At 39.7% G+C, this 27,132-nt stretch overlaps 1 protein-coding gene across 3 annotated transcripts in view; it reads left to right on the top strand.

The window, feature by feature from the left end:
* ELOVL7 (ELOVL fatty acid elongase 7) overlaps positions 1 to 27,132 on the top strand; it is a 75,919-nt gene that overhangs the window by 33,542 nt on the left and 15,245 nt on the right. For 2 of the 3 annotated variants that reach the window (XM_040452485.1, XM_040452478.1), the window contains exons 2-4: positions 13,129 to 13,226; positions 22,704 to 22,894; positions 26,916 to 26,996. In XM_040452485.1, the coding sequence (XP_040308419.1) occupies positions 13,163 to 13,226; positions 22,704 to 22,894; positions 26,916 to 26,996 (336 nt within the window). In that variant the 5' untranslated portion in view covers positions 13,129 to 13,162. Of the gene's footprint in view, positions 1 to 13,109; positions 13,227 to 22,703; positions 22,895 to 26,915; positions 26,997 to 27,132 lie in introns of those variants that run through there. The other variant, XM_040452492.1, reaches the window with a different exon arrangement.

The raw sequence follows: 27,132 nt of genomic DNA on the forward strand, positions 1-27,132 counted from the left end.
GCCACTGTTGAAAACAGTGTAGAGGTTCCTCAAAAAATTAAAAATAGAACCACAAAATGATCCAACAATTCTACTGGGTATTGATCTGAAGAAAACAAAAACACTAATTCAAAAAGATACATGTTGATTGCTGCATTATTTGTCACTCTGTTGGACATCAAAGACTAATATAATATCATATGTCAGTGATACCACAATAAGTAAAAATCATATTCAGTAAAAACAGCTGAGATACGGAAAAAGAAGATGGGTGTGTGTTTGTGTGTGTGTGTGTGTGTGAGTGTAGCTTGAGAGTATTTTTCTAAGTGAAGTAAGTCAGGCACAGAAAAACAAATACTGCATGATATCACTTATATGTGGAATCTAAAATACAAAACAAAACGCAGACTTAAAGGTACAGAAAAAGGATTGGGGGGCGCCTGGGTGGCGCAGTCGGTTAAGCGTCCAACTTCAGCCAGGTCACGATCTCGCGGTCCGTGAGTTTGAGCCCCGCGTCAGGCTCTGGGCGGATGGCTCAGAGCCTGGAGCCTGTTTCCGATTCTGTGTCTCCCTCTCTCTCTGCCCCTCCCCCGTTCATGCTCTGTCTCTCTCTGTCCCAAAAATAAATAAACGTTGAAAAAAAAATTAAAAAAAAAAAAAAAAGAAAAAGGATTGGTCACTGCCAGAGGGGAGGGGGATTGGGTGTATGAAATGGGTGAAGGCAATTAAGAGGTACAAACTTTGTTTATAAAATAAATCATAGGGATGTAATGTAGAGCATGGGGAATAGAGTCAATAGCATTGTATTAACTTTGTAAGGTGACTGATAGTAACTAGATTTATTGTGGAAACTATTACACAACATATACAAGTGTCAAGTCACTGTGTTGTACACCTGCAATGAATATAATATTGTATGTCAATTATACTTTAATAAATAAAAATCAATCATCTCCAGCAAAAGTAATAAAAGCAATAATACTGATTAAGTAAATAAATGAATGAATTTTCCCTTGGAGGGCTCTCTGCTTGCAATGCATGTCTGTCTTCTCTCCCAGGTGCACACGTTTTTGCTTATTGAAATCTTATTCTTAAAGCCCAGCTCGTGTATCCTCCCCTCCATTATACCTTTCTTCCTGGTCACATGTGCCAGAAGTGAACCTTCATTCCTAAAAGCTGTAGTACTCTCTGTGAACTATTTGTGTGACCCTGTGTTCTGCTTTGCATTTTGGATATCTGTGTAGGCATTTATTTTTCCTGTCAAATCGAAAGTCGTTTGAATTGAGGGACCATATTTTAAAAATAATATTGTATCCTGCTCAGCACTTCCTTGCAGAGCAACAAATGCTCAAAAAATACCTTGTGTTTGAAGAGAAAATGAACGGGAGGAGTATTACATTCATTGGAAGAAAAGTGGAGAAGGCATAAGTGAGGGGATCTTTGGTTTGGCCCCCTTGCCTTGCCATTTATTTATTTATTTATTTAGAGCATTTAAAAAAATTTTTTTAATGTTTATTTGAGAGAGAGAGACAGACAGACAGAATGTGAGCAGGGGAGGGGCAGAGAGAGAGGGAGACACAGAATCTGAAGCAGGCTTCAGGCCCTCAGCTGTCAGCACAGAGCCCAATGTGGGGCTTGAACCCATGAACTGTGAGATTATGACCTGAGCTGAAGTTGGATGCTTAACCAACTGAGCCATCCAGGCACCCTGAGCTTACAGCATTTTAAAATTCATCCAGCAGATATTTATTGAGCACCTATTTTACTCAGGGCATTGTTCTAGGATTTAGGTTACAAGTAGGAATTGAGCTGTCCTGGAGGTATACCTCACTTCTTCTGACAGAGAAGCAAGTCCTATTTGTCCTGGTGGTCACTTTCATCTGTACAATTTTTCAGATGCTTTTCTCAGACTTACCACATTTCCTGGAATCTTTCCATGAGTTGAGGAAGTCCAAGGGCAGGGTTCCTGTCTTCCTCGTCCTGCTCCCTACTGCATTGGACTGTGTTTTATACCTGCTAATGATTTAAGCAGGCCCTTATTTACCCTAAATGTTCTCTGAGTCTTCTCTAAACTTGCTTCATGTTTCCAGTGTTAAATGCTGAAGTGGGACCAAAGTCTTGGCAAGGATACTGATTGCTCTGCTAAGAGTAGCAGTAAGCATAATAAATAGCATGTTTAGCATTGCGCTGTGTTTACATGACTTGTTTCCTAGTAGAGCCTCTTGCTGGTTTCTAGGAGTCCTTCATTTCTAACAAGTTGTTGTATTAACATGTTGAAGTTGTTGAATGAACATCTCAACAAGTTTGTCTGCTTCTCTGCTCAAACTTATGAGTACTGATAATGTTGCAGAGCTCAAGCCAAACAGAAATGTAATCTTAATTAGTCTGGTGGGTCATGCATATATAGTGTTATATTTTCCAGAGCCCTCTGATATTAAGGAAAAGTGAAGAAGTGAAAGTCAATGAAAGAGTGGAATAGTAAGGAATGGAGTAGATGGCACAGATACTTGTTTTGAGGTCCTGCTTGACATGGAAATGACAATTCTTAAATCTGATTGAAGGACAGTCCTGAGTCTATCCTATAGAGGGAATGTTAATATGCACTCCCATGTCATGGGTACTGGAGGGGAGAAGTGCTCATTTTATTTAAATTTGTGTATACCAGCCAGAAAAATGTCAGTTTGTGGAAGTGGTGTAGCATTTCCAAGTGTGAGTTCAACCCTATGTTGTCTTGTGTTCATGAATTTATAATGTACCACCTATATCATCAAAGAGACTGTGGCACAACTTAATTCTAAATAGATATATTGAAAGTCTAGAAAGTCTCAGATGCTGCAAAACATGCTTAACTTACTAACCATGTCTTAATTAAACACACACACAAAAGTCAAGATTAGTTTATTCTGAGCACATATCACCAGGACACGCAGCACTTGGGTGGATGGTCTCACTGTCAAGAGCTTCAGTTCATATTGGAAATGTCACTACAGAGGAATCGCTTTCAGCCACAGTTTCAGCAGACATCGTTTCTCAAAGCTAACCCCCTTTCTTCTTTGTGGAGAAACCACTCTTCTCTCATTTCAGGCTCCTCCTTCCTCTCCGAAGCCATGTGCTTCCCCATGTCCCTGTGGGGTTGCGGTACCAGGTACCCTAAAGAAACCCCTGCAGTCCCAATCCTTTCTCAATGCATGGCTTAGATGTTGGCAGGTGGTGCAGTCCTGGGAAGGGACATTTAAAGAACTTCTGGGGAGCCCTGGGAAGGGTTTTGGAGCTCCTGAAAAAGAGACACATTGGAAGAGACCCTTTGGTCTCGATGAAGGTGTATGAGAACATAATTGGAATGACTGCCACCATCTTTTTCCACAAAAATGACAAAACAAATTAATCAACCCAGAAGACATTTCCCTACCTTTAGACCTCTTTTTCTGTAACTTACCCTCTTACTGTTTAAGCCACTTTGAGTTGAGCATTCTCTTGCAGACAGAAACTTTTTTCCTGATACTATAACATTTCTACTTGCAAGAAAGCTAGGTGGTTAGTTCCTGTATTTGATATTTTTGGTCACTTTTGTTTGCCTAAAAGACAAGGCTTATATTCTAATTTTCTGTAATTTACTAAAACCTAAGATGTGGCAATGATTTTCTCTTTGGCACATGTTTGGGAGCTTCAAGCTTATTTTGCTCTCAGAATATGAGGCTACTTTCTTTATATCTTGGGTGTATGTGCTGATTAAGAGATCTCCCACATTTCACATCTCTTATGGATGTTTTGCATCACTAGAGAAAACATTCCAGTATTGATTGCGTCTCCTGTTGCTGCCCTTCGTGACCCAGATATCTTATCATATCCTGGTCACGTTCATGAACTGAATCCTCTGTCACAAATTTTATGCTCTTGCCTTATGTTGCGGACGTTGTCGTGTCTGCCATTGGTTTATGCAGCATTAAGAAAGGTTCCCAAACCTGGCCCATCACCATAATCTCCCCATATATACTAACTGAATCCAGATCTCTCTCCAGGTAATTCTCATTATCAACCAGGTCTGGCAACCACCGATATAAGGGATAGAGAAAGGGAAAAAATTGTAATGACTTCATTCTATACCTAAAGTAAATGTTTCCAAACCTCAACTGACAAAGACAGCTATGTAAGAAGAAAATTTTATTACTTTGTATCTTAATTTTTATTTTTTAATACAGCTTTCTTTATTCTTTTGGGTGTCAGGAACCTATTTCAAGCAACTCTAAATATGACCACCGCTCTCTGTACCCCTCAGCAAGTTAGAACAAGCATATGTGATACCAAGTTACTTGGAAGGAGGAGCCCTTTAGTCCTCAGTGTCCTTTGTCTACATTGCCATCCCACGAGATACTGGGGTCCCATCGAGTCTCTGGCCACTTGTCCCTGCAGGTCTGTGTTGTTGCTAGCGCATGACAACTTCATTTTCTACAGCTCTTGTGCTGTTCTTCTGGGTCTGTCGAGGGTGCTCAGAAATGTTTATGCTGCTCCTGCTCCACTCCAGAGTAAGAGAAGCTCTCTGTGCCTTCCAAGGCCCCATCAACCACCTGTTCCCTCTCTACGTGGGCACCTGAGCCTGACCAGTCCTGCTCTCGGTTCCTGAAATCCTACCTGGCACCTTGCCAGGGTTCCTTGCCCTTCTCGTTGAGATCTGCACTAAATGCTTTCTCTCCAACTCTTCCTCAGTCAAGCCTGAAGCATGCTCTTCTGTGCTATGAGGCTTGGAAACCCCAGATGTTTCCTCTTCAATCTCTGTTTATGTCCTTTGGTTCTTCTGTATGGCTAAGTGCCTCCGCCTCAGTAACTCAAAAGCTAGGATAAAACTTTCTGTCCTTTTGCTTTCTGCTGTTCTGTTTCACTCCCAAGACAGTTTATACAACATAGTTATTCAATAGACATGGCAAAAAAGTGGGGGGAGTGATAAAGGAAATCCCAAAGAAAAACATAAGTGTGTGTGTGTGTGTGTGTGTGTGCGCGTGTGTGCATGCGTGTAACATTAAAATGAAATGCAAAATCCTGTATGGTAGGTGTGTCAAACGTATTTTTACTTCTACAGTGTGTGTGTTAATTAACAATATTTAAAATCTGTCATTTGAAATCATTTTTCACTGAGTCTATTTCACATTCTAAATTTACTTTTAATTGGAGTTCATAGTAGATGATAGAGAAAAAGGATTTGAACTAATATGCTGGAATGTACACATAGAAATGAGTGTTTCCTGTAAAACAGCCACCTCAGGCTACTATACATTTATTCCACTAATTTTTCTTTTGAAATTATCTTCATGTTACAAACCTATAAGTTGAAAATATTAGTAGTAAATTATGATTAAAGCTACTCCATTGCCCCCTTTCCTACTCCACTTATTAAGGTGGAATTCAACTTCATCCATTTACCTTCAGAACCGTTCTGAAGTTCTGATTGGCTATGAACTTGATTTTTCTGAAGTAGTAGACAAAGATTTTTCTCCCTTAAAGTCATTTACATGAAATTCTGAAAAACTCTGACATCAGTTTGTAAAGAAAGTTCAAAAATTGTTTTGAATGGCAGCGTCACTGAAATAAATGTATTGTTGCTAAAGTGGTAATTCTGAAGCAAACTACCATTATTTGGATGAATCATTGTTTTGTTGGTAGTTTGATTCTCAGGGTGCCTGGGTGGCTCAGTCAGTTAAGCATCTGACTTCCGCTCAGATCATGATCTTGCAGTTCATGAGTTTGAGCCCCACATAGGGCTCTGTGCTGACAGCTCAGAGACTGGAGCCTGCATTGGATTCTGTGTCTCCCTCTCTCTCTACCCCTCCCCCGCTGTGGGAGTTCTCTCTCTCTCTCTGTCTCTCTCTCTCTCTCTCTCTCAAAAGTAAGTAAACAACAAAATAAGTAAAGTAGTGGTTCTTAACTGGGGATTGGCAATTTGACAAGTCCTGGAAACATTTTGGTTGTCTCAACTGGGAAGGAGGTGTTCCTGGCATGGGAATGCCATGGTTGGTGCTAAATATCCTGCAGTGCCCAGGACAGCTTCCCACCGCTCAGAATTGTCTATCCCCAAATGTTAGTACAACCAAGGTTGAGAAACCCAGGTTTAAACAAACAAATTATTATTTTACAGTCATTTCTCACATTTTAATGTGCTTAAAAGTTTCTGATCCCCTTCCTCCAGCCTCAGTCTTACTAAACTGTTGGGATGGAGCAGACTCAGGCACCCTTCTGTCCAGCACTGAGACTCACAACCTCTTTAAGGAAGGCTTTCTTTCTGCTTACATACAGAGGATAGGGGTGGGGTGGGGGAACTGGATCCAGGGAGGAAACAGATGGGGAGGGGAATACACAGGAAACACAGATTAGTATCTAGGTGGAAGTTTCCCTAGCAGTCTTTGAATTCTTCAAGAGATTTTTGCTTCTTATCTCAGCATTTTTTCTTCCTAAGAAAACAGGAGCAGAGACTGCATGTGAACTCTGGTTTTCCAGAGTCATTACTCAGAGAGAGGCTGTGTGACACTTTCACCCGAAGACCGTTAGGCACCGCATGTGCTGAGATCCTGATGCCGCCTGGTTCTGATTCACTGCAGAACTTCCCCTGTCCCCTTCTAATGAGTCAGACTTGAGTGCCTTTTCCTTTTGCTTTCCAGGCTGGCTCTGCTCTCCTCCCTTGTAACACTGGCTGCCTGTGAAGGCATGTTTCCCTCACCAGTTCTCCAATGAGCAATTATGATTTCTATGGAATAACTTGATTTGCCCTGTCCCTCTCTCCTCCCTGCTTTGTACAGAGGTAAAGTTTCAGACCTCCTCAGTATGAGGCCAGATGTGGCTTTCCACAGGAAGGTCAGCTATTTTGTTGTTTACCCTACTGTCCGCATTTCCCTCATAGATCCCATCTGTATGCTGGTACCTTACTATATCTCCTTTTGTGTCTTCAAGCAGCATGTGTGGCTAGCCAGATCTCTTCTTGCAGGTTTGTCCCTGATGGTCTGATTTCGAAAGCAAAGATCATTGGGAAGGCCAGAACCTCCCAAACATCCAAGAGAAATGGAAAACCATAAGGCCTTGTTTATGGATCTTAGACACACCTTAGGAAAGCCATATGCTGACTCTGCCACTCCTTTCCCTCAGAGAAGGTGTCCCCTACATATTTTACAGGGTTTGGCTAAATCTCTACATGGGAGAGTTTACCTGGAAATGGTGGACCATGGTTGTAGATTTCTGGATTCCTGATAGGTACTTCCTATCACAGGCAGCTCTATGGTCCCATTCTCATCTGGGTGAATTCCACCAAGAAGTTCTCTCAGATGAGTTCCCCCTTATGATTGAGCCAAATGTATGAGGTGATCAGATACCTCAAGCATCCCCTCTTGGTTCTGGTGTTATATTCATGCTGCACTGACATAAGCAGCTTGTGGCTTTGGATAGTCTCCAGGTAAGCTGCTGGAGGGAAGGGTCTTCTGTTGGCAGCAGCCACATTTCTCACATTTGAACTTGACATCTTTTTTTTTTAACGTTTATTTTTGAGAGAGAGAGAGAGAGAGAGAGAGAGACAGACAGACAGACAGACAGAGCATGAGCCAAGAAGGGGCAGAGAGAGAGGGTGACACAGAATCTGAAGCAGGCTCCAGGCTCTGAGCTGTCAGCACAGAGCCCAATGCGGGGCTTGAACCCATGAACCGCGAGATCATGACCTGAGCTGAAGTCGGACGCCCCATCAACTGAGCCACCCAGGCACCCTGAACTTGACATCTTTAATGGAGGCCTTAAGAAGCTAGTCTGGGTAGTTTCAAGTCCCTTCTTTACCAAATACCCCAGTCACCATGTGATAGTGTCAAAAACAAGGAGTGGAATTCAGGGTCAGTGGTAGGCAGTGGTATTCCAGCACCAGTCCTCCATCAACAAGTTCCTGTTTCCTACCATATAATTTTGAGGCCTTTGGGGGTGGGCCTCTCCTATATACCTTGTCTCTTCCACCCTTACTGGTGGCGTGGTCACTTGTGTACCATTTATGAGCTTTAAGTCTCTGCTTCACCTACATGAGAACCTTAATTTTTGTGGCATCACTAGCTCTGAAATACTATGCCATTGAGCATTTTATTTTATTTTTATTTAAAAAATTTTTTTAATGTTTATTTTTGAGAGAGAGAGAGAGAGAGAGACCACGCGCAAGTGGGGGAGGGGCAGAGAGAGGGAGACACAGAAGCTGAAGGAGCTCCAGGCTCTGAGCTGTCAGCCCAGAGCCCGATGTGGAGCTCGAACCCATGAACTGAGAGATCATGACCTGAGCTGATGTTGGATGCTTAACTGAGCCACCCAGGTACCCCTGTTTTATTTTTATTTTAGAGAGTGAATGGGGGAGAAGGGAAGAGGGAGAGAGAATCTTAAGCAGGCTCTATGCTCAGCATAGAGCCCCATATAGGGCTGGGTCCCACAACCCTGGAATCATGACCTGAGCCGAAATCAAGAGTTGGATGCTCAACTGAATGAGCCACTCACGCGCCTCAACTGAGCATTTTAAATTGGTTATTAAGGTCTCAGTTATGCTGTCAGCTAGAAGATACCTCTGTACCTTCACCACCTAGAGTAAGTTTCTTCTCATCTCTATGTTGTTGTCCAACAATCAAGTGTCCATGCTAAATCATAGTATGGTTAGGGGTAGTGGGGAGAGATGCCTGAGTCTAGTCTAGGAGTAGCACTATATCTTTTGCAGGACAACCTAGGCTGCCCCAAATTCAGCTGTTAACAGTTTTCTAGACCAGTCCCTACAATGTAATATTGGCATCCAGTCTATCACTGTCCAGCTTAGAAGATTCTCAGCTGCTTCTTGTCACTTCCAGCAAGCGAAAAGATCAGGTTTTCTTTTCATGCCCCATCCTTACACAATTTTGCACATCCCTTATCTGCTGGTGGGCCCACTTGTTGGATGTCAAGTTACCTACAAGGGAAGGATCAGTGAGCGAGTCCACACTCCAGGAATTTGGGCTAATGGATCCCTTTCTTACCCCACCAGTCCCCTCCATCTACTACCTGTTTGGAGAAAACATCTGCTTCTGCTGCTCCTTCCCATCTACTGTGAGTTGCTTCTCTGAGTACCTTCCTATCTCCCTTCATCTCAGTCTTATGTCGTGTTCGGGATTAGAAAAACCAGCTCTGTTTACTGCCTGTGAATATTTCTGACCTGCCTCAGAGTCTAGTTTCTTGAGTTTTTGTGCTTCAGTGAGAGGAGAGGAGAATATCCTGTGTAGAATCAGTGAGGAAAAAACAAAGAGGAGGAAGGAATTACACAGAAAACAGAAATGTAACCTCACCATATGCCATATATAATTAGAATCTTTTACTCTGGTTTTGAGTAATTTAGACAGCATCATTTGGGCACTTAATCATGAGAATAATAGCTTGAGGTCTGTTTTATCGGTGGTTAAGGTGGACAGGCAGGTAGCTTTTAGCATGATCTGATACGCTCTTACCAAAACAGTTGGAAAACATCAAGGGAAGAAGCATTATAATTTGTGACATACCAGCTTTTAAAATGAAAGTAGTAGAGTTTTCTCTAGATTTATCGCATAAAATGACATTCAACTCTAATAGATAATGAGTTTGGCCAGATAAGGGACAACTTATCTCTGCAACTAATGATGTCTGACTTTGATTAAATGTTCATTCTTTATCAGATTCTGTGCTCTAAACTTAACAAAAAGGCATAATCTCATATGGTCCTCAAAACTAACTCTGAGTTAGTTTATCTTGGCAGGTTGTAGAATCACCATATTACAGATTAGGACATTGAGCTTTCAGTTTTCCCAGAATCACACAGCTATTAAGTGGTGGGATTCAAACCAAGCCTTTTGTGACCCTAGAGCCCCTGCTCCTGACCCCACATCATACCTTCATTATGGAAATGATCCATAGGAAAGCGAGAGTCCAGGCTGACTCCAGCAAGACTCTGGCATCACCACAGCCAATCTTGAGTCTGAATTCAGCTCAAGGAGACAGAATGTGTCAAAGCCAGGCTGAGATACTTCCGTGAACTTGGAGAGATCCTCTGGAGGGGATGAACCCTTGAGGAAGTAAGATAAAAATCTCTCTTTGGTGTATATGTGCATTTGTGTGTGGATGTTTAAGTAGTAATGTCCCAGCAAAGATATGGCTGATCCTATTCTTTTTTTTCCTTTAAAATATTTCAATTCCTTATTTTTGGATAAGTAATATATTAACATTAGTTTAAAACTACAGTATGAGATCTACCTACTATCCCTGCACCCCAGTTTGTACCATTCCCTTACCCATGGATATCTTTTTACAGTCTGTTTTGTGCTAAAATAAATAAATGCAAACTTGTATTCTCATTCCTTCCTTCCTTTTTAATGTAAAAGTTAGTCATTTAAAAAAATTTTTTTTCAACGTTTATTTATTTTTGCGACAGAGAGAGACAGAGCATGAACGGGGGAGGGGCAGAGAGAGAGGGAGACACAGAATCGGAAACAGGCTCCAGGCTCTGAGCCATCAGCCCAGAGCCTGACGCGGGGCTCAAACTCACAGACCGCGAGATCGTGACCTGGCTGAAGTCGGGCACTTAACCGACTGCGCCACCCAGGCGCCCCTAAAAGTTAGTCATTTAAAAATTATGTACCTTCCTTTGCTTTTTTTCACATAGACATTTATCTTGGATATCTTTCCATATCAGCACATGGAGCACTTCCTCATTCTTACTTACAATAGCATAATATTTCATGGTTTAGATGCATTATGATTTATTAACCAGTCCGCTTTTAATAGACACTTGGCTTGTTTCTAGTCTTTTGCTGTTACTAACTGATGCAATGAATAACCTTGAATATATGTCATTCTGTACATGTGCATGTGTATCTGTAGGATGAGTTTCTAGGAGTAGCATTGCTAGGATAAAAGATACACATTTATAGTTAGTGCCAAATTGCCATTACTAAGGGTTATGCTCATTTGCCCTCCGACCAGTACTGTATGAGTTTGCCACAGTCCTGTCAACACATTTTTGGATTTTGGCCAATCTGATTGATAAAAATGTTTGGACTTTGGTCCATCCACTATAATAATATATTGTAGATTTCTTATCTGATTAAAATTAAACAACTTTTCATATGTTTAAGAGCCATTTGTATTTCTTTTCCAATGAAATTTGCCCATGTTTTTCTTGACTTCTAGGTCTTTTTCTTATCAATTTCTTGGAACTCTTTATTAAGGAGAGTAGCATTTGTGTATGAACTGGACATATTTTTTTCCTGTTGGCCATTTTTTACTTTTTACTTTTTTCCTCTTGATTTTCATGTGGCTAAATTTGTTAGTCTTCTCTTATATTTTTTGGATTTTAAGTCAAAGTTAGAAACTCCTTTCCCACTCCAAGGTGAGAAAAGTGTTCTTTTTTTGCCATCTAGTACTTTCATGGTTCTGTTTTTCTTATTAAAATCTTTGATCTACTTGGAGTTTATCTTGGTTTATAGTATAATGTTTGGACTCCGTTTTTTTCTAGATGGCCATCTAGTTCTATCACACCATTTTGAAAAATGGTTTTATTTATTTTTGAGAGAGAGGGAGAGAGAGACAGAGAGCATGAGCAGTGGAGGGGCAGAGAGAGAGACACACACACGGAATCTGAAGCAGGCTTTAGGCTCGGAGCTGTCAGCACAGAGCCTGATGTGGGGCTTGAACTTGTGAACTGCGAGATTAGACCTGAACCGAAGTCAGACGCTTAACCCACTCATCCACCCAGGTGGTCTTATCACACCATTTTTTGAAGAACTGCTGGCAATTCAGTGCCCATTGGTTTGAGATGCTACCATTATCATATACCATATGTCTTAAAATATATTTATATATTTTGTATTTGTATTTGTAATATATTTGTATATATATTTATATATTTTGTGTATATATGTATATATATATTCTAAAATGGATTTATTTCAGAATGCTAGAAGAAAGTTTGAATTTTCCTGTTGCAGGCATAAAGGATTTCTTTTTTTATCATGATAAAATTCACATAATGTAAAATTTACCATTTTAACCATTTTTAAGTGTAAAGTTCAGTGGCATTAAGTACAGTTACATTGTTGTGCAACTGTCACCACCATCCATCTCCAGAGCTATTTCATTTTCCCACTTTATGACTTTGAATCAAATACACTGTTCATTTGATAACACACCATCCACTTGTAAGATGTATGCTAAGTATAGAGAAGTTAAAATGTGGGAAAGTGTACATCTGAGAATTTACAAAATACCGTTCTAAATTCTTAATGGTATTTGATGTATTCTTGGATGTTCTGCTCTGTTCCATTGGTTTGCTTCTTCATGTGCCAGTGTCACACTTTAATTATTAAAGATTTAGAATATCTTTTAATACATAATAGAGCTAGTTTCCCATCACTTATCCCTTTCTTTTTTCTTTTCTTTTCTTTTCTTTTCTTTTCTTCTCTTTCTTTTTCTTTCTTTCTTTCTTTCTTTCTTTCTTTCTTTCTTCCTTCCTTTCTTTCTTTCTTTCCCTTCCTTCCTTCCTTCCTTCCTTCCTTCCTTCCTTCCTTCCTTTCCAGAAGACTTTTTTTTCCAACTATTCTTATCTTTCTGTCAAGATAAAGGAGGCAGCTTTTCCTTGGTTGTTGTGGATCTTCTTTCCTTTCTCTTTCTACCTGTATTCCACTTAAATTGTAAAGACTTGCATATAGAAGACCTTATTATGCCTGAAGATCAGCTGTAAGTTTTGGATCAGAGTAGCTTCTCTGAAGGTTTGTATATCTTCTTGACTTTCTTCTACTATGTTTTTATTTCAGAATTGCCATGGTAGGTACAGTCCTTTTCTGATCTGTGTGGTTTCAATAAAAGGGAGATAAGCTTATGAAAGTTCTTAGAATCATTTACTCCTTTTATGTCTTTTACCTAGAATGTCAGCCTTTTTCAGCAAAGTAAGCATTGTTCTTATAATGGTGAAAAATCTTAAATGTTTGCCACTGTATCAGGGTTTAATGTGATTCACTAATGCATTTACCCTCAGTACAAGTTTGTTGTTTTGCCAAGTATTCCTATTAAATATTTATCATTTATAATATTGTTATATTAGAATTTGGCTTTATTTGCATTTATAGATCATAAACTCATTTCTCTTTTATTGTACTGAAGAACCCATTGTAAGAGCCAGTAAATCCTGTGGAAAATGGCCTTCAGTGATCTTACTTCGAGGACTGTGCGTCTTTATGATAATTGGATCAAAGATGCTGGTAAGTAACCAAATTTCCTACTTAAGGAACATCTTTCCTTTTCATATCAGATTCCTATATTTCATAGGATTTTAGTGAAACAGAATGAGAGACTACAACTTAATACTCCCTTGTAGACACTTCAGATATTGATTTTTATTACTAGTTAATGAAACGGAAGTGTCACTGTTCTCATTACAAATATGTACAAAAAGCTACACAGATGTTTATTTATAATAATGTTTATAATAATGAAAATAGCTTTAATATTCAGTGAAAGAAATTGGTTAATAAATGATGGTACATTCCAACTCAGTAATCATTAAAACTGATTTTTGGGGCACAGTGCTCTTAGCTTGATTCTGCCCTAATGCTCCTAAGGGGAATAGCACTTAATGCCATTAATGATAAATCTTGAATGGGAGGGCCTGCACCCTCAGGGATGTATCAGAAAGGGCAGGGAATTTTCATAGGGCAATCTCTGAGTAATAGTGAAGTGTCTGCCTTCTTGTTTTGCACATTTTAAAAAATAAAAATCAATGTTCCAGAAGAACGTTTAGTGCCAATTCAAGTTTAAATATGTTAAATGAAAAACAGGTTATAAAACATCAGTATATTTCTTTTGTGAGAACACTTGTTTCTGTGTGATGGGATTATGGGTAGTTTCTATTTACTTATCTATGTTTTATTTATTTATTTTTATTTTATTTATTTTGAGAGAGACAGAGTGGGAGAGGGACAGAGAGAGAGGGAAATAGAATCCCAAGCAGGCTCCCCGCGCTGCCAGTGCAGAGCCTGATGCAGTCCTTGAACTCAAAAACCTCAAGATTATGACCTGAGTTGAAACCGAAAGTCGGACGCTTAACCAACTGAGCCACCCAGATGCCCCTACTTATCTATGTTTTATACTGCACAAATGTGTGTTGCTTTTATAACCATCACAAAGCATTCAAAAAATATAACAAAGGCAAAACAACTTTTAAATAAACAAGCAATCGGAGTGTGGTAGAGCTGAGTTGGACCTAGGCATCTTCAAAGAACTAACTCCTCACATTAGAATGTAAGACACTGAAGCTCAGAGATGTGACCTTCCTGAGACTGTGGTTAGTTGTTAGCAGAAAAGACTAGAGCTTTTGTTTTCTGATTTTGATTGGTATTCTGGTATTTCACATTTGAATTATTTTACACGTATTCACCACCATCACTACTTTAGATTAGTTCTTCCTTATCCAGAAATGACATGTTCACCAAATGCAGGAAGAAAAAGTGTGACCTCTTGGCCTTTAGCGCAACTGGAATTATTTTCTTTTCTTTCTTTTTTTTTTTTTTTAGCGTTTATTTTTGAGACAGAGAGGGACAGAGCATAAACGGGGGAGGGTCAGAGAGAGGGAGACACAGAATCTGAAACAGGCTCTGGGCTCTGAGCTGTCAGCACAGGGCCCGACGCGGGGCTCGAACTCACAGGCTGTGAGATCATGACCGGAGCTGAAGTCGGACGCTCAGCCGACTGAGCCACCCAGGCGCCCCTGGAATTATTTTCTAATTCATGCGGATTTCAGCAAAGATCCACTGTCTCATGGTTGCCATCTTTCTCAGGAGACTGCTAAAGACCAATTTTATTTCACTAAAAAAGGTCTCAACAGATTTGCCCTTGAAGAACGCCAAGGGTTTTTTTAGTATCCTATAAATAGAGCAGCTTCAATCTGGCAGGGGGATGGAGAATGATTATTTCCATATTTCTTCCTTTTTTTTCTTTAGTTTTTCAGTGAATATAATGATTTTGAGAACACACAGATTTCTTGAGAGGTTATGCTTCTCTGAAAATTTACAGTAGTTCTCATACATTCAGTATTTAAGTTCTAATTTTTTGTTTCGTTCTAATGGCTTTCACTCTTTTTGTTTTATATTTTTAAAAATATTAATATTTTCATTGCTTTTCAAAGTAAAGGTGTACCTTGCTACCCAAAATCTCATGATTTGAACTTGGTAGCCAAATAGATTTGGGTATATTTTTTGAAATGGACCCATCTGGAACCACAAGTTTCTTGCTATCCAAGTCTTGCTATTCACTATACCAAATGCAAGAGCTCAAGAGATTCAGATAATCAATATCCTAACTCAAGAGCCAAATCAATTTAGATAATGACTAATACCTGTATACTGCTAGAAGTATAAAATGTTTTTAAATGAACTGCTTCTGAATTCCACTTCCACTTTTATCCATGGAATGACTTTTTTTTTTTTTAATGTTTATTTATTTTTGAGACAGAGAGAGACAGAGCATGAATGGGGGAGGGTCAGAGAGAGAGGGAGACACATAATCCAAAGCAGGCTCCAGGCTCTGAGCTGTCAGCCCAGAGCCCGATGCGGGGCTCGAACTCATGGACCGCGAGATCATGACCTGAGCCGAAGTTGGCTGACCTGAGCCGAAGCTCAACCGACTGCGCCACCCAGGTGCCCCGGAGTGACTCTATTTTATTAGGAATACTTACATTTAGGGGCGCCTGGGTGGTGCAGTCGGTTAAGCGTCTGACTTCAGCCAGGTCACGATCTCGCGGTCCATGAGTTCAAGCCCCGCGTCAGGCTCTGGGCTGATGGCTCGGAGCCTGGAGCCTGTTTCCGATTCTGTGTCTCCCTCTCTCTCTCTGCCCCTCCCCCGTTCATGCTCTGTCTCTCTCTGTCCCAAAAATAAATAAAAAACATTGAAAAAAAATTTTTTTAAAAAGGAATACTTACATTGAAAAGCCGAGTAATATGAGAATAAAGGATATGAGTAATATGTAATAATAAAGTAATATGAGAATAAAGAATGATAAAGGGCTGGAAGTGGTTAGGGAGAGAGGAGAGAGGATTTAGGGATGTATAATGAGAAGACCTAGATTTAAGTTCTACTTTAATGGACAGGCTATGTGGTCTTGAACAAATGATTGTCTGTGTTAAATAGATGTTTCTTTTTTAGCAAAACAGAGGTGAGAATGGTACCTACGAGCTACCAGACAATATACATGAAAGTGCTCTGTTACTTAGGAAGTATCTCAGCATAAATGGTGGTGGTGTTACAGATGACAGAAAGACTACTTTCCTCTGAAAATACTTTTAATGTAGCCTATGCTTTTTTAAAATATCTCTTCCTATTTTTTTAACTCAGGGACTAGAGGGTTAAAATGTTTTGTGTTAGTTTTACAACTTTGTGAGAACACTATCAGGTGTAACAGGAGAGGCTTTTGCTTCTGCTTAGTGTGATATTGATCTCGGAGAGCCATTAGAAATCACTCCTGGCCATCTCAGTCCAGTTTTACTTTGCTTGCCCTGGGAAGGTCTGAACCCATGATCAAGGGCCAAGAATTTCAAATGTATTCTTGGCATTGGCCCTATTCCTGAGTAGCATTCGGGAAACCTACTGTTATTCTTTGGTTTTCTGATTGCTAGGGAAGTGGTGATACTGCATAGTTATTTCATGTGGAAAATTCCACAGCTACAGATTTCAACATGACTTAATTAACACTAAGCTGTAAGAGGATTTATGGTGATTCTTAGATATGAAATGTCAAATTTTGAAATAATGTTCTAGTAGCATTTTGGACTGTAGAAAAATGGAAACTTTTTAATGTTTTAGAAGTAATTTTCCTTGTGTTGTGTTAGTAACAATGGCTTTTCAAACCTACTTATGATCTTTTTACAAGAAGACGGAGTATGAATAAGGTTGCTGCCATTCGGAACCTTTAGTATTTCACTACATGCTGGAGGCACATGTTTGCTTTTCCTTCCAACTTCTTCATCTTGTTAGTGCTTTGAATTTTAAAGGGAGTACTTGAGCTAGTACATGCTATTTAAGAAGAGAATACTCTCTTACAAGTAGTTGATGGAAAAGCTCATTAAAATTCTATGTATGTGGCACTTCTACTTTCCCTGTACTCTCTGTCTTTGAAAAAATATTGTTAGCCTAGCAATAAGTCAGAACTGCGGTAATCACTGGGGTATGGATTTCAGACAACCTGCCTTCCTATCCTCTTATTTCATCTTGGCTCTCTTTACTTATGACACTTAAATCCAGCCCTGATGCCAAATAGAAGGTACATGAAACACTCTTCCCCTCAGCCTCTTGTCTGTGGGGAAAACAGAGCTCACTTCACCCCTGAACCTTTTATAATTTGTGGGATCACAGAGTGAGTCTTTATCATAGACTTTAAATTTAGTCTGATCACAGCCTTTAAATGTCATCAAGCCATCCCCTCTACAACTCCTTAAACAAGTCACCATCTGTACGTGATTTATAGACATCTTGTCGTGGGGAGCCCCTACCTCACAGGGACGTGGGCTTCCTATCTAGAAAGGTATAACCATCATTGAGAAAGAAGGCAGGAAAAATGAACAGTTGTCAGTGTTACAATAACCAGAGTCATGAACATCATATTAAAGACTTTGACTTTTATTTGCTCAGTAGGGAGAGCTGATTGAAGTAGAGGAATAATCTGAACAGAGCTGTACTTTTAGAAAGTGAACTTGGCAGTTGTATGGAAGACAAGATGTAGGAAATTGGATCCAGGGCAGGGAAACCACATAAAAGACCACTACAGAGCACGTAGTAAGGGATGCTGAGGCCATAGGTGTAGGTTAAAGAAGCACTAAACCTTTGGTTCTTTTTGTTTGTTTATTTATTTTTGAGGGAGAGACAGACACAGAGTGTGAGCAGAGGAGGGGCAGAGAGAGAAGGAGACACAGAACCAGAAGCAGGCTCCAGGCTCTGAGCTGTCAGCACAGAGCCTGATGTGGGGTTCAAACTCACAAGCTATGAGATCATGACCTTAGCCGAAGTTGGACGCCCAACTGACTGAGCCACCCAGGTGCTCCTTGGTTCTTGGTTCTTAACTCTGGTTCTTAACTCTGACAGTTCATAATGGTCACCTCAGCAGCTTATGGATGCCTGGGACCCCATGCCCTAGGATTCTGATGCAGTTCGGTCAGGGTCATTTTTTTGACCATTTGATTCTTAAATCCTTCAGAGGTGATTCTGCTATGCTGACAGAATTGATATGTGTTGTAATAATAGCAATACATAATTACTGAGCCCTTATGTTGTGCTAGGCTCTTTACATATAGGCTGTTTACATACTCACTAAATCCCCTATGAGTTACATGCTGCTTTATGCCCAATTCACATATGAGGGAAGTAAGCACGGAAAAGTGAAGTCCGTGGCCCCAGATCACACGAGTCAGTAGGAAAGCCCAGGGTCAGAACCCAGGCCCGCTGACTCCAAAGCTCACTGAAAATAGGATTTTAAAACCCCCAAACTTGGTATATTGTCTTATGAAAATAGCATGAAATTAGCTAATTTTTGTTAAAAGATACAATGGTATTTTTAAATTTACAAAATGTGAAAGTTACACATAGGATTTTGATAGAAGGTATATGATTAAAATGTTAAATTACAGGAAAAAATTATTCATTTTAAAGTGTTTTTTTTTTTTTCCTGCTTCCTGAGCCAGCCCAGCATGCTTTTCCTGGCTTGTTTTCTTTCTACTGCTACCAAAGGAAAACAGAAAGATGATGTCATTTGATATTTTTCCCCCTGATGTGTCAATAAAAGAATAAAATAAAATTTATCTTTAGTTCAGGAATTCCTTTACCAACACACAAAAAACCCTAGTTTTCAGTCATGCCTACGATGTCTTTTAAGAACAGCAACATTTTAAATGGCTTAAAGAAAAAGGCAAAAAGTGAAAATCATCCATACTGTTACCATCCAAAGGCGATAATATTAATATCCTACCAGTGGTCTTCTTTGGTACTAGTTTTCAGTCTTTATTTCATTGGAGATAAAAACTAGACATATTCCTGTGGCTTACAATGCTCCTCTAAGCTTCGGATTATCCACTGACAGGAAAAATTCAACAAAGTTTGAGCAGTTCTGATTCTGTCCGTTAAGTCCCCATTTGTGTGACAACTTTTATTTATGGAGACTTCCCTGGTGAGTTACAGGCCTGTGGCTAGCATTCCTCATGGCCGTTTACACTGCACGTGGTACCCAGATGTTTGGGGAACTTGTTGAAGAGAAGGATGGTCACTAACAGAAGCAACAACACGCTAACACACTAACACAGCACATCAGCGATTTTAATTTTAATTTTAAGAACTTTAAGGTTTAATTTAAGATTTTAATTTTAAGAACTTTGTGTTTTTATGAATGTCTTTCAGCAAACTTTTGTTGAATTTCTATCTTGTGTAGGATACTTGACTGAAATTGTTCCTGCTGAGAGCATCAGTGACTTCCTTTTATTAAATCCAGTATCACTTTTCAGTCTACATTTTACTTTGTCTCTGCTTCATTTTATCCTTTTTTATTTTTTTTATTTTTTTTATTTTTTTTTCAACGTTTATTTATTTTTTTTGGGACAGAGAGAGACAGAGCATGAACGGGGGAGGGGCAGAGAGAGAGGGAGACACAGAATCGGAAACAGGCTCCAGGCTCCGAGCCATCAGCCCAGAGCCTGACGCGGGGCTCGGCTCGAACTCACGGACCGTGAGATCGTGACCTGGCTGAAGTCGGACGCTTAACCGACTGCGCCACCCAGGCGCCCCCATTTTATCCTTTGACTCCTTCCAAAGATTAACTCTTCCCTTGGCCTCCAGATAGCCTACTTCTCTGGTTCTCCTTCTGCCTCTCTGGCCACTCCTCATTCTTTTTTATAGTTTTCTCATGTACCATTCCTCCTGTGAAGATTGAGTCCTCAAGATTCTGACTTGAATCACTCAGGCTTCTTACTCTATGCTCTTTCCTCAGCCACTTGCATGGCTCTATGGTTCATCTTTTATGTGATGATGGCCCAGATCTCTCTCCTAATTCCAGATCCAAATATCCAGGTGCCTTTGGAGGTCTCCATAGAAATGTTCTAGGGGTGCCTGCGTGGCTCAGTTGGTTAAGTGCCTGACTATTGGTTTTGGCTCAGGTCATGATCTCACAGTTCATGAGTCCAAGCCCCATGTCAGGCTCTGTGCTGAAAGCTCAGAGCCTGGAGCCTGCTTCGGATTCTGTGTCTCCCCTTCTCTCTCTCTGCCCTTCCCCACCTCAAAAATAAATTAACATTAAAAAAAATTTTTTTTTAATAAATAGAAAAATATTTTCAGTGGTGCCTGTGTGGCTCAGTTGGTTAAGTGTCCAACTCTTGATTTCATCTTAAGTCGTGATCTCCTGGTTGGTGAGATCCAGCCCTACATCTGGCTGTGTGTGGACAGTGTGGTGCCTGCTTGGGATTCTCTCTTTCCCTCTGTATTTCTGCCCCATCCCTCCCTCTCTCTCTCACAAAATAAATAAATAAACTTTAGAAAATATTAAAAAAATAAAAATATTTTCAGACATCAAAATATAGCCATAATATTATAATTACATTGAAATAAAACATCATCATCATCAAGAATTCAACCAGTATTTATATTTTCCCAATTATCTCATAAGAGTATCCTTTTTAAATGTTTATTTATTTTTGGGAAAGAGAGACAGAGTATCAGCAGGGGAGGGGCAGAAAGACACACACACACACAGATTCTGAAGCAGGCTCCAGGCTCTGAGCTGTCAGCACAGAGCCCGATGTGGGGCTCGAACTCACAAGCCATGTTAGATCATGACCTGAGCTGAAGTCAGACGGTCAACGGACTGAGCCATCCAGGTGCCCCTTTTAAGGTATTTTTAACTGCTAGTTTGGTTACTTTTTATACTTGAGGCATTAAAATAATTATTCAAATTATTTATCCTGTAATAATAGCTCATATTAGAAATAATAATAACAAGATTGACTTTAATGTTTTTTTCCTTTTCTACTTGAACATTTTAAATATATTAAGAATGCTTAGATTATATCAATTTTTCTATCAGTCTATATATATATTGATCCTTTTTTTGTGGTAAATTGGTGTTAAGAAACTTGTGGGACAAGTCTGACATTTTTTCATTTTAAGATTTGTTGCTTCTTTCATCATACTTATAGAAATTTTGTTTATTCTTGCAATACAAGAACTGTACATACATCTGTATTTGTTTATTCATTAGTATTTAATTCCTGATACATGGTAAGTATTTTGACATAAAGATTAGTTTTGATTTTCATTTTTTCAGAAAAATATTTTATGATCTATTTGAATATTTTTCTGTTTTTCTCCTGTTCAGGAATACCTGTTATTTTTGCAAGTCCACTGTTGATTTGGCATATATATTTTTTTTCTCAAATGCTTTTAAAAAATTTCATTATTGAAGTATAATTGACATACACTGTTATATTAGTTTTAGATATACAGGATATTAATTCAGCAGTTCTTTACATTACTCTACAGTCACCATGATAAGAGTGGTTACCATCTGTCACCATGACAGCATTATTAACTATATTCCCTGTGCTGAACTTTTCATCTCCAAAGCACATTTTATCTTCAGTTGCAGTGTTTTAAAAAAATGTTTATTTATTTTGAGAGAGAGAGCACATGAGTGGAAGAAGGGCAAAGAGAGAGGGAGAGAGAGAATCCCAGGCAGGCTCCATGCTGTCAGCATAGAGCCCAGTGTGGGGCTCGATCTTAGAAACTGTGAGATTATGACCTGAGCCAAAGTCAGGAGTCTGATGCCTAACTGAGACACCCAGGTGCCCCTCAAGTTGCAATTTTTAACTGATCTAATTCTCCTGGTCTAGAATGAGCAGTGACCAGGTGAATTTCTCTTTACATGGTTATGAGGCCAATATAGTTCCCCCCCCCCAAATGTCAGGTTAGTTAGCCTATTTTGGACACCTAGACCCACACTTTAAGTAGATAACGCTAAGGTCCCTTTCAGTTCTCTGATTTTGTGATACGGAATATATGGAAATGTCCCAGTTTTCTTGGAGGAAAGAAGAAAGTCAAGAAACAGCCAACACAAACATATTTTTATATATAAAAGAATATCTGGGTGGAGAAACTCTAAAATGTTGCTAGTGGTTATAGATGGATGGTGGAACTTTGCTGCATGTCCTCTGTTCCCCAGATCTACTCTGTATCCTGTGCTGGACCGTGAGGAACACAGTAGACTATATCCACAGGCTTATTCTCCTACCATCTGGTTCTGGTTGGTTTCAACCAATGGAGAACCCCAGGAAACTAGAAAGAGAGAGAGAGGAGAGTGGTATTGAGATGTTAATTCCCCAGTCACTTCCATAGTTGCCTTATGCTGGCCCATTCCCTCCACTGAAGGTCACAGCTCCTCTCCTGGAGGGCTTGTCCATTTGACTCCTGGGTTCTGGTAACCACTACCTGCCTCCCTTTGCCCTTTGAGGCCTGTGGTGGTAACAGCCCTACTCTTTTCACTCTTCAGTAGGAGCCCTACTCCTAGCCCTTACTCTTAGGCCTCCAAAGACAGTAGTGATCATTGACCAAATAGTCTCCTGTCAACATTAGGATCTAGGTGCTTGTTTAAGAAATGCTGGTTGCTGTCAGTTACTTCTTGGCTCAATGAATGTGCACTTACATTTTGTTTTTAGATCCAAGAGTTGAAGACTGGCTCCTCATGTCCTCACCTCTGCCACAAACCATCATCCTGGGATTCTATGTCTATTTTGTCACTTCTCTAGGACCAAAGCTCATGGAGAATCGAAAACCCTTTGAACTCAAGAAAGCGATGATAACGTACAATTTTTCCATAGTGCTGTTTTCTATGTATATGTGTTATGAGGCAAGTGTCTTCAGTATTCCTAATGGGAGAATTTTGCCTGAGTCTTCCTGTTTTTCTGTCATTATATGTCTTGTTATAATTATAGTGATGACTCTTTGAGATTTAAGGAATTTTAGAAATTTAGCTCACTAGAGCAGGTATTTGCCAAAAAAAATTGTTATGTATAGACTGGGTATAGAGGATCTCAATATACTCTACCTCACAAGTAGTGAGAAAAATTAACATTAAGTTTGGGGACTTGCACATACTTAGTCTTAATAGATGATTGAATGAATCCATACGTGTTAGTTTTCAGGAAACTCATACATGGAGAAATTAAGTAACTTACTCAAAGTAGCATAGCTACTGTAGTATTAGTGGAGGACCAATATTTGAATCCAGGTCTGTCTGACATCAGGAGCTCATCCTGACTCTGTAATGAGTTACCATCACCATGGTAGGAAGCTCTGATGAGCTGTAAGATGGTAGACTGTTTAGGTTTGATTTAGATGGGCCTTGTAGGGACAGGGAATTTAGACTCCTACAAAGCAGTACCTGAGGGAGGCTGTCCCTTAATTGTTACTTTGTTAATAAGAGAGATGAGGATCTTCCAGGACCCAAGAGTAGACTCATGGTTTCTCTCTCACCCACTCTGCTATTAACAACCTTCACCCAGCCTCACTTACCTGCTTTTCTGTGATTTCCTTGCTTCTTTTCTAATACTGGCGGTCTCCCTCATCCTCTACTCCTTAGTTACTTCTTTGCAGCATAGCCTATGCTTCCACAGAACTGGAACTCTCTAGGGCCCACCATGACCCCTCTGGCCCCTCTTGACACCATGACCTCTGCACATGCATCCCTCCTACCTGATTCCTGCTGTGAATCCACCTGACTGAGTCACCTTAAATCTGCTGGAGCCTCATTACCGGCCTCCCTGCAGTCTGGACTTACCTTGCTACCTTCTATTTCTTCTACTTTATTACCAAAATTAACTACAAGCTACCTTTTTTTTTTTTTTTTAATTTTTGTTTTCAATGTTTATTTATTTTTGGGACAGAGACAGAGCATGAACGGGGGAGGGGCAGAGAGAGAGGGAGACACAGAATCGGAAACAGGCTCCAGGCTCTGAGCCATCAGCCCAGAGCCCGACGAGGGGCTCGAACTCACGGACCTCGAGATCGTGACCTGGCTGAAGTCGGACGCTTAACCGACTGCGCCACCCAGGCGCCCCTAACTACAAGCTACCTTACTGTCCCTTCCGGATCATGAATAACTGAAAGGGAAAGAGTAATAGAGGTGGTCTAACCAGGTTATGAGAGATAGGAAATAACCTGTAGAGCCTATAAGAGAGTGACCTAGTAGCCAGGAGACCAGGGACCAGTTAGTACCAGTTATGCTACTAACCAGCTGCCTCATTTTGAGCAAGTTACTTAACCTCTCCGGGCCTTAGTTCTCCTGTTTTATCGAGTCAGGATTAAACCAGATTGTTTCTCAGGTCCCTTTATGCTCTGTGTCTGTGCCATTCAATGTGATATCCCCAAATACATTTCTCAGGAAGTAATTAAATTATAGCCAGTAAGTTTGGTTCCCTGTTTTAGCAATTGCAATGTAAAAGAAGTTTTGAAAATATCTGAATTTGGCAGTTTCTATCTCCCATTAATCACTCATACTAGAGTTACTTATGTGCCAATTTTGGGGTTTATTACCTGCCAAATGAACATTATCACTCGTTCTTCTTAATTGCCTGAAATATAGACATATATGTCAGAAGTTTTGTAGACTGTTAAAATGTTCTTAATCTTAATATCAGGAAGGCGTTAGGCTTCACTCTGTCTTTAAACAAAGACTTTTGACAGCTGGTCAGGATGTCATCTCCAGAACACCGAACACATGGTTTACTGGGTGTAGCACAATTGCATTAGGTCTACAGAGGAAACACCTCCACTAGGGATGTTAGGGAAAATATGAACAAGGTGAAAGGGAAGTACACCAGACTAACGGATCCCACGTGTCTTATCGTGTAGTGATGGTTTTGAATGTGCTAATTACTTGGAACCAGTCAGACATTAATAGAGAGACACTGGTGAAGACCACCCAGGAGCCCATGTCACAGGGTTTCTCTTGCCCAGCTCAGTGTTTATTTGGGGTAGGATATGGTGGAGAGCCAGCATCCCCATTAAGTAAGTGGACTTTCAGTTTTACTTGCATCAGTTAGAAGACAGTCTGAATGGAAGAGAATATGACACTCACTGACAGATCAGGATTTTGTACAACAAAATTAGCTGTTTTTCCACCACATTCCATTGTTCCCTTGAGGAAAAACTTATTGACTTGTTTTTGTAAGTTACTTTTCTCACTCTTAAAATATGTCTTATACTTTTGTGAATCTTAAGATAATCTTTTTTTGGGGGCGCCTGGGTGGCGCAGTCGGTTAAGCGTCCGACTTCAGCCAGGTCACGATCTCGCGGTCTGTGAGTTCGAGCCCCGCGTCGGGCTCTGGGCTGATGGCTCAGAGCCTGGAGCCTGTTTCCGATTCTGTGTCTCCCTCTCTCTCTGCCCCTCCCCCGTTCATGCTCTGTCTCTCTCTGTCCCAAAAAATAAATAAATGTTGAAAAAAAAATTAAAAAAAAAAAAGATAATCTTTTTTTAAGATTTCATAATTGGCCAAGTTAAGAGTGAGATTAAATATCTTATGAATTAAGCTCGGAGTTGATATCAGAAAAGGATGGTCTGATTTTGAACACCACAATCTAAACAGTTGTTTAGCTCCTTTGTTCTTTTTGTTTTTTACCATTAAAATATCATTCTGCTAATGCCTCATAAACTTTCGCCTTTAAAAATTAATTTATGATAAAGTTTTCATTTTAGCTTTAATAGTAACTAAAAGTAGAAATTTAAAATGTGCATTAATGGCAGAAAATGATGTAACCATTATACTGAAAAAGAAGGCATTTATTATACTGAAGAAGAAGATGCTGGCACTTGAGAGAATAGGATGTCAGAGATGAGCTGATCGTATTGTGAGGATACTAAGTTAAGCCAACCATTTATATGTGCATTAATTTAAAATTAGAGCCCTTGGATGAGTACTGGGTGTTGTATGGAAACCAATTTGACAATAAATTTCATATATTAAAAAAAACATACTAGAAGATAAAATAAAATTAGAGCCCTTAGCTTTTCATTTTCAGATACTGTTTCATTTTTTAAAATTTTATTAAAGTTTTTATTTGAATCAGATAGTGTTTTAAAAGAACTTCCCACCATCATACTAAAAGAATGTCCATATAAATCTTTGAATTGAGGTTCAGATAACAACAATAGGCTTTTTCTTCCCACCACTAGTCTATGATTCCTTAGTGGGTGTGCTGGAATTAAGGCATGCCAAATTGCACTCTTACTGATAACATTTTCCTCTCTTACTTGTTATGTGAATCCAAAGATGAACTGATCTCTGAGTCTTGTGTTTCATCAATCTTGATTTTAAGACCCACAGAGTACCCCTTCACATTATACCCACTAGTGAAGGACAGGAAAATGCAGTTATGGCAACCCTCTTATGAGTACCGTGAGGAATCTTGGTTTGCCTATGTATTTTATTGACTAATTGAGAAGACTGGAAGTCACCAGAAAGGACTGTTTTCAGACCCACTTATTCCCTTCAGAGTACACAAATATACTAATGGGCATATATAGATGTACACACACGTACATATACTGACATATACCTACCAGTATTTGCTGTTGAGGCAAAACACTCCCAATGTTTTATTCTCCACCATATCAGAATAATCATCCTAAGAAATGAACACTTGAATATGAACACAGTTGATAGAAATAATAGATGACTGTACAATTTTGAAAATTCTTGTTGCTTTGACTATCAATTGAGTTGCTAGTTCTAACTGTTCTAGCCTGGCTTTCCCACTGACCTGAATGCTGGCTCAGCTGAGAATGTGGTGAGGAGGCACAATCAAAACTACCTTTATTATAGCTGTTGAGCAAATGCTTCCTTCTTTAATATGCATGTGCTCTCTTACAGTTTGTGATGTCTGGCTGGGGTACAGGTTATTCATTTCGATGTGAAATTGTTGACTACTCACAGTCACCTTTAGCACTGAGGGTAAGTTTCTCTTTGGAATATCTTGTAACTCAAATTAAATGTTAAAACTTCTGAGATTCTATTTTTTAACACTTAATGTGAACTCAGAAGAAGTAAATGACTCATCTATCAGATTATATGTATTGAGAGAAAACTA

The sequence above is a fragment of the Herpailurus yagouaroundi genome, unplaced genomic scaffold, assembly GCF_014898765.1.
Source record: "Herpailurus yagouaroundi ecotype Mexico unplaced genomic scaffold, PumYag 29, whole genome shotgun sequence".
Lineage (NCBI taxonomy): Eukaryota > Metazoa > Chordata > Mammalia > Carnivora > Felidae > Herpailurus > Herpailurus yagouaroundi.